We start from the raw sequence: 7,333 nt of genomic DNA on the forward strand, positions 1-7,333 counted from the left end.
TCTAACTACCAAGGATCAAAAAGTCAAGAGTGCTTGAAGTACGTGAAGACACGGATGCAAATTTTTCAGATGTCTCTTTTATAAACATCTTACACTGTCTGTGTATGTAAGAAGATATAGATGACTGTAGACAGAAGTGTTCTAAGCCGTGTCGCAAATTCGCCATTGGGCACATTTAGTTTATTTCTGTCATACAGCCATAACAGGTTTTAAACATGGCCATGGAAGCAGCGGACATGATCGTTGTAGCAATCTACTTCATCCTGGTGTTAGGGATTGGCTTCCTTGCAATGTGGAAAGCCAATAGGAACACAGTGAGCGGCTACTTCCTGGCGGGGCGTTCGATGAACTGGGCAGCTGTGGGAGCTTCTCTATTTGTCAGTAACATAGGAAGTGAGCACTTCATTGGATTGGCTGGATCAGGCGCTGCTAGCGGTCTCAGCGTGGCTGCATGGGAGCTCAATGCTGTATTACTGCTCCAGTTTTTAGGCTGGGTGTTCATTCCAGTCTATATCCAGTGTGGCATCTACACTATGCCAGAGTACCTGTCCAAGAGATATGGGGGGAATCGACTGAAGGTGTACTTTGCTGCTTTATCTCTTGTCCTTTACATCTTCACCAAGCTGTCTGTGGATCTCTATTCTGGAGCCTTGTTCATCAAAGAATCCTTAGGTTGGAACCTCTATCTGTCCATCCTCCTCCTCATCGCCATGACAGCTCTGCTGACCATCTCCGGAGGTCTGGTTGCTGTTATCTACACAGACACAGTTCAAGCGTTCCTCATGATTGCTGGGGCCCTCTGTCTGACAGGCATCAGCCTCTTCAAAGTGGGAGGGTTCGAAGGTCCTTGTTTCTCTTTCATGCATTCATGAATTTATGTCAATTGTTTAACTAAAAAATGCTTAACCGTGTTTTGGCATGTCTTTGTAAGGTGTGAGACACGGTTACATGGAGGCCACTCCAAACATCAGTGCCATCTTGCTGTCTTCACCCAATCTGACGTATTCTGAGTCCTGCTATAACCATGCCACTCCGAAGCCAGATAGTCTGAAGATCCTCCGAGAGGCCCAGGATCCAGACCTGCCATGGCTTGGTTTCTTACTCGGCCAGACTCCTGCCTCTATTTGGTAATGCTATTTCTTTTAAGACTAATTTCCTTATCAATACGGTTTTGTACAGCCTTGTGTGTTTAAACACTCCTAATCCCTAAAAGATTTACTCTGAGCCAGGTGTTTTTCTTCTTTTGCCACCTGTTAGATTTGATTGCTTTAAGTAAAAGTAGACTGAATTTGTTACCATGAAATGCTGCCCGGAGGAGCATTTATTCTTGCTCCTTGGCTTTGCATGCTTCATTTAATTTTTTGTAGTGCTACCCTCAGGGCAAGTATGCTAATCAACCATGCAACATGTGTGCAAGGTCCTGGTTGCTCGCTGGCATCGCAGCCAGGACCTTGCACACATGTTGCATATGATTTATTTTCCTCAAAAAAAACAATGAATTATACAGTTAGAAATTCTTAAAGTAGAGGCAACACATATAAATTGAGTGGTGCTTCTTCACAGTAAGAAGGTCCGTGGTTTGGTTCAAGCCATGGAGCAAGAATCCACACTCCTCAGGTTGGCATTATTGGCAGTAAGGTCAGTTTCAAGCAGTTAAATCTGACAATTGAGAAATCTTTCTTTGTGGGTACTCCAGTTTCCTCCCACAGTCCAAAGACATGCACTTAGTGGGGTTAGTTTGTGATTGTTAATTGGCTATAGGAGTGAATGTGAGTGTAAATGGTTGTCTGTCTCCCTGAATTACACCTGTGACAGAATGGTGACCTGTCCAGCGTATAACCTGCGTCATGCGCTATGGCAACTGGGATAGGTTGTAAACCACCGCAACCCTAAATTGGAAGAGTGGAATAAAATGGATGGATGGAAATTCTAATGATGTTTAGTTCTCATTCTTTTTCTCTAACATCACTGAAAGTCCAATAAAGGCTTTAAATATCTCAGTGGTCAATGATTGACCTATAAAGTCATTTCAGTGTCAACATACATTTTTTTTTTTTTCAATGAAAATGTTTCATGATTTATTAGACTGTGAGATCTGAGGTGAAAGACTGACTGAGAGACCCTCTGTGGAGCCACAGAACAAGCACGGTCTCAGAAATGTCCCTAGAATAGTTCTCACAAAGCTGACTTTTGGGGTCATTACAAATGGCACAGGTAGTCCAGAGTATACTAAATAGAGGTGAGTACCAATTAGCAGACTAATTTTTGTGTCTATGTGCTCCAGGTACTGGTGTGCAGATCAGGTGATTGTTCAGCGGGTTCTGGCAGCAAAAAATATTGCTCATGCCAAAGGGTCAACAATCATGGCCGGTTTCCTCAAAATCCTGCCAATGTTTATCATTGTCATCCCAGGTAGAGACATTAACCACCCTATGAATATCTTACACAGATAAAATTCTGACTCTATACTCACTAATTGTCTTACTGATGTATCCTATGTGATCATGATTCCAGGAATGATTTCCAGGATCTTATTCGCTGATGACTTGGCATGTATCAGTCCAGAGCACTGCATTGAAGTGTGTGGCTCTGCAGCTGGCTGCAGCAATGTGGCTTACCCAAGGCTCGTCATGTCAGTAATGCCCGTCGGTCTCCGCGGGTTGATGATGGCTGTTATGATTGCAGCTCTAATGAGCGACTTGGACTCTATCTTTAATTCTGCAAGCACCATCTTTACCCTAGATATTTACAAGATGCTACGAAAGCAGGCGTCGTCCAGAGAGCTGATGATAGTAGGCAGGCTGTTTGTCCTTTTCATGGTGATCATAAGCATCGCCTGGGTGCCTGTGATCATTGAAATGCAGGGAGGCCAGATATTCTACTACATCCAAGAAGTATCAGATTATCTGACTCCGCCCATAGCGGCTCTCTTCCTGCTTGGCATCCTGTGGCGTCGTTGTAATGAGACAGGTGCCTTTTGGGGAGGGATGGTAGGGTTTTTCCTTGGAGCTCTCCGTTTGGCTTTGGCATTTGTTTATCGAGAGCCACTCTGCGATCAGCCTGATGAACGCCCATCCTTCATCAAAGATATCCATTACATGTATGTGGCAGCCATCTTGTTTTGGATATCATCTCTGGTGGCTGTTGTTGTGAGTCTCTGCACTCCTCCACCCGAAGAGGGACAAATCCAAACCACTACTCTCTGGGGACTAAACAAGAGAAAGAAGCTAAAAAATCAAGAAAGAAATGCTGAAAAAGACGTCAATGTTTTGAAACCCCTAAATCACTCAGCCTTTAATGGAAATGGTGTTCTTGGTGAAGAAAAGTGTCACAAGGACCCAAACTTGCTCAATGGCTCTGAGACAAATCTTGAAAATGGCCAATCAGGAAGCAGCAATAATGTCACAGCAAGTGATATAGAAACAATCTATTCAGTACAGAATGGTGGCTGTGCTCAGAGTTCAGGCTCCAAAATGGTAGAAAATGAGGAAAGAAGAGGAGTGGAGGAGGAAGACGAGAGCTGTGGAGCAGGGGACGCAAAAGAGGAGCGTGGATGTTGTATTATGGTTTTGGATTGGTTTTGTGGATTCAAGGAGGAATTGTCCAAAGATCAGGTCATAACAGTTCAAGAACAGGAGAAGATGGTGGAGGAGCTTCTCTATGAACCTCCAACGACCAGAATCATCTTAAACATCGCACTGGTGGTGGTTTGCTCAGTTGGGATCTTTCTCTTCATCTATTTCTCCTTATAGGTTCAGTTATTTCCAAACAGAAGGCCAGATTTGTCCAAGAAATACAGAACAGGCATGTTTGATACAGTTAATTACCCATCACACAAATGAACAAAAGCCACATTTTAAGGATACAAAAGGCATGGGGCTACCATATTTTATTTTGTTATTCAATATTCAAAAGATGGTAGAGTTTGAGATGTACTTGTTGGCGATACACTTAGATGCCCATATATATGTGACAAAGTGAAACCCTTTAAAAAGCATTTACCCACGTTGCCTTTCGTATATTTTTGTTGTGCTGGGTATATGCATGCATACACATATACTGTAGGTCAGCGGTCCCCAACCACCGGGCCATGGACCCGTCCGTGAGTCGTTTGGTACCGGGCCGCGAGAGTTGAGGCTCCGGTGTGAAATTTACGGTTTTAAGGGTTTTTTATCATTAACTCGGTTTCCCTGGGTCTTTTCCCGTGTTATAGTTGTGTCCCTTATTTTGAAAGAAATATTTACATGTTACCATAGCGACCAGAGAGCATTAAGGGACAGAGAGGTCCAATGAGGTTGGCACATTTCAGGAGGACGCTGCTAATAAAGTTACACAGTGAATTCACGTTCATTATTATATTTTCAAAATACCACCGTTTTTGTCTTGGTCGTATCATTTTATTGTGTTTAACTTATCCGCGACACCTTAAAGGCCGGTTCGTGAAAATATTGTCTGACATTAAACCGGTCTGTGGTTTAATGTCAAAAGGTTGTGGACCGCTGCTCTAGATATTGTACCTAGAGTATGTAGGTACAATACTGTAAAACACCAAGCTGGTGCTTTACATGGTTTTAGTTTTTTGTAGAGAGAAAAGCTCTGATGTTTTGCCTTTAGCCTATATAATAAAAAATCACGTCATGTGTTAGGCCAGACCTTCCCAAAGTGGGGGAACCATTGCAGGGGGGGCGTGGTATGAAAAGGAAAAAAACAAAAAAAAAAACACTGCTAGCACTGGCGCCTCCAAAAACGCAAATCAGGAGATGAAGCATAGCTGAATGTTTCCAAACCAACTTCATTCTAAGCCAAAGACTAGAAAATATGGTGAAGCAAATCTTCCCTTTGGTTTCACCTGCACAAGTGCCGAGGTAGCTCTCCTCTGCAGAATTGGTTTTCTGCAGGGGATCAGGAGCAGCGCTAGGCTCTCCAAATCACGGACAAACAGGATCCCACGTTCTTGATTTTTAGTTCACAATCACTTGTTGTAATGACTAACTACTCCTGACATTTTGGAGATGTTAGCTCTTTATACAGTAAAGTTACTGCTGGATACAAATAACATCAGGCTGATCCTGGCACGATTTGTTCCCCCGGTTCAAATCACAGACAAACAGTATCTCACAGCTGTTTATGTTTTTAAACCCATTTTGCACAGAGAGGCATTTTTTGAAAAATGTATTGATAGCAATGTTGAATATTATTACACAGGAAAAAAACAACATGTGTGGACGCAGCGTAAAAGAGTTAGTAGTTTATTTTCTTACTACCTGTAATTTATTGCAGATTACTTGTATTTGCTTAATTGTTTACTAAATGTTTGAGGTGTGAAAGAAACCGCAATGGAGCTAAAGATGGGTGTGTGTGGTTGGAGGATGTGTTAGTGCGTGTGTGCGTGCGAGGGGGGGGGGCGCGAACATTTTTCTTGTAAAACAAAGGGGGGCCCAGCAAAAAAAGTTTGGGAGCCGCTGTGTTAGGCTGTTGGGAAAATACAAATACAAAAATACAAAAGAAGAAAAATGTGATTTCAGAAAGTAGAGTTTGACCGAAATAAATACATAATCTAATGTAACATTTTATAGTAAATTTATATTTTCTGACTCTATACTCACTAATTGTCTTACTGATGTATCCTATGTGATCATGATTCCAGGAATGATTTCCAGGATCTTATTCGCTGATGACTTGACGTGTATCAGTCCAAAGCACTGCATTGAAGTGTGTGGCTATACGTATAAATTATTTTAATTCATTTGGATTTTTTATTCTGAACTAACATGAGTAAATGTGTACAAATAATGACTCAAAGTGCACTGTTGTATAAGTACAAAGTTTATTTTAATGCACCTTATGTTTTTACAATGACTGCTTGTCAGTGTATGATTTACACAGGTCATTAGTAAACTTGCTTTAGTTGTAAATCAGCTTTTACAAAAAATATGAAGCTGTCAATGAGCTACTAGCATAATTTTATAAATTACATTTTATTTATATAGCGCCAAATCACAACAACAGTCGCTTCAAGGCAATTAGGTTTTATTGTCCCGTACTCATTTGCATATAGGTACATGAGGTGTGTTTTCCATAGTGCCACATTTATAACACTGTACACTTGATGATGTCAGTTGAAAACATAAATTGATTTGTTTTTGTTGTATGCTACAGATACAATTGCGTAATTTTGAATTAATGCCAATGGGAATGTGTTCATGATATTCATAATGAATGTGAATGGCTGAAATTGACTGTGCCTACATCTTTTCATTTAAATGGAAATGTAGGTAATTCTGTTGTTTTTAGCTGTTTTTACTTCCAAGACATACGATCATGACACCTGGATTAGTACTTGATACATATTTGAGTTGGGAAAAGCATTTGGTGTGATGGTCATGTTTTATTTTACCTGTACACATACGCAGAACTCAAAGGGTGCCTTGCACTTACTTTAATCACAAATTAATTAATTAATTGTGAATTAAAAGATGTCAAATTGTAAGAAGTTTTGCTGACCCTGATCATCAATTTAAAGATAGGACATACTTATATTGCAATATTTCCATTATATTATTTAGCACTGAGCACTTAAACAGCAACAGATTAAGTCGGACAAAAATTAAAACAATTTATTTTATTTTTTTAAGACACTGATTGAAAGTTGTACAGATTTAAAGTTTACCACTAGTAAGTTCTTTAAAAGCATATTTTACAATAAAAACTTTTTAAAAAACGAACTACTAAAAACAAGTGTCTTTTATATAATTCTTTTATAAATTGATCTTTGCTTAATGTAATTGCCATTTTAAGCACACTGAGGGTTTAAGTATTTATGTGTGTATATATCAGGACTATCACATGTTAATGGTGCGCAGTGGCTGGAAACTGGTGAACACTGCAAACTTTACAAGCTTTCTTTGACCTGATTTGCTTTATTGAGAATGAGGGGAACATGTGGGTTATATCTGTTTATAACTACAGAACATAATTTTAAGACAGACATCCAGCAGAGGGATTAATTTCCAGCAATATTACCACTCGCGTTATTCCTGCAACCAGCTCAACCAATACATAAGAACACCCAAGCCGGGCATCTTTCTACCACTTTTGTTGACACTGCAATACTCCAACAAGTGTTGGCTGCACTTCAATGTACTGAAGGCCTCAATTTTCACATGCATAGTGAAATATTAACAAGATAAACTGGCACAAATATGTTCCTGGGTTGTGGTGAATTTAGGTGTTTTTCCTCAGGTTGCTATTTTAACTATAGCTGTGACAATTTAAACACATACTTGTTTCTTGAGAACAGAAATCTTTCTTGCAGGATCACTGAGTAAAAACC

The 7,333-nt window shown here is 40.2% G+C and overlaps 1 protein-coding gene across 1 annotated transcript; it reads left to right on the forward strand.

The window, feature by feature from the left end:
• The first annotated feature begins 215 nt into the window (after positions 1–215).
• Positions 216–3,752, forward strand: LOC146608791 (sodium/myo-inositol cotransporter-like). Its single transcript, XM_085347133.1, has 4 exons — positions 216–843; positions 932–1,127; positions 2,285–2,412; positions 2,515–3,752. Exons 1-4 carry the CDS (start codon positions 216–218, stop codon positions 3,750–3,752), a joined length of 2,190 nt encoding a protein of 729 aa, XP_085203259.1.
• Positions 3,753–7,333: the final 3,581 nt, after the last annotated feature.

This window comes from Diplotaxodon limnothrissa, linkage group LG23, assembly GCF_057381915.1.
Source record: "Diplotaxodon limnothrissa isolate DT_005_m linkage group LG23, D_limnothrissa_male_GT1.1, whole genome shotgun sequence".
Taxonomy (NCBI): Eukaryota; Metazoa; Chordata; class Actinopteri; order Cichliformes; family Cichlidae; genus Diplotaxodon; species Diplotaxodon limnothrissa.

What these genes read in the sequence shown, in the direction of transcription:
- LOC146608791 (XM_085347133.1), top strand. Translation starts at nt 216, where the DNA reads ATGGCCATGGAAGCAGCGGACATGATCGTTGTAGCAATCTACTTCATC. An exon ending in CAGACTCCTGCCTCTATTTG is followed by an intron (nt 1,128 to 2,284) that starts GTAATGCTATTT and finishes TATGTGCTCCAG; the next exon opens with GTACTGGTGTGCAGATCAGG. An exon ending in GTTTATCATTGTCATCCCAG is followed by an intron (nt 2,413 to 2,514) that starts GTAGAGACATTA and finishes TCATGATTCCAG; the next exon opens with GAATGATTTCCAGGATCTTA.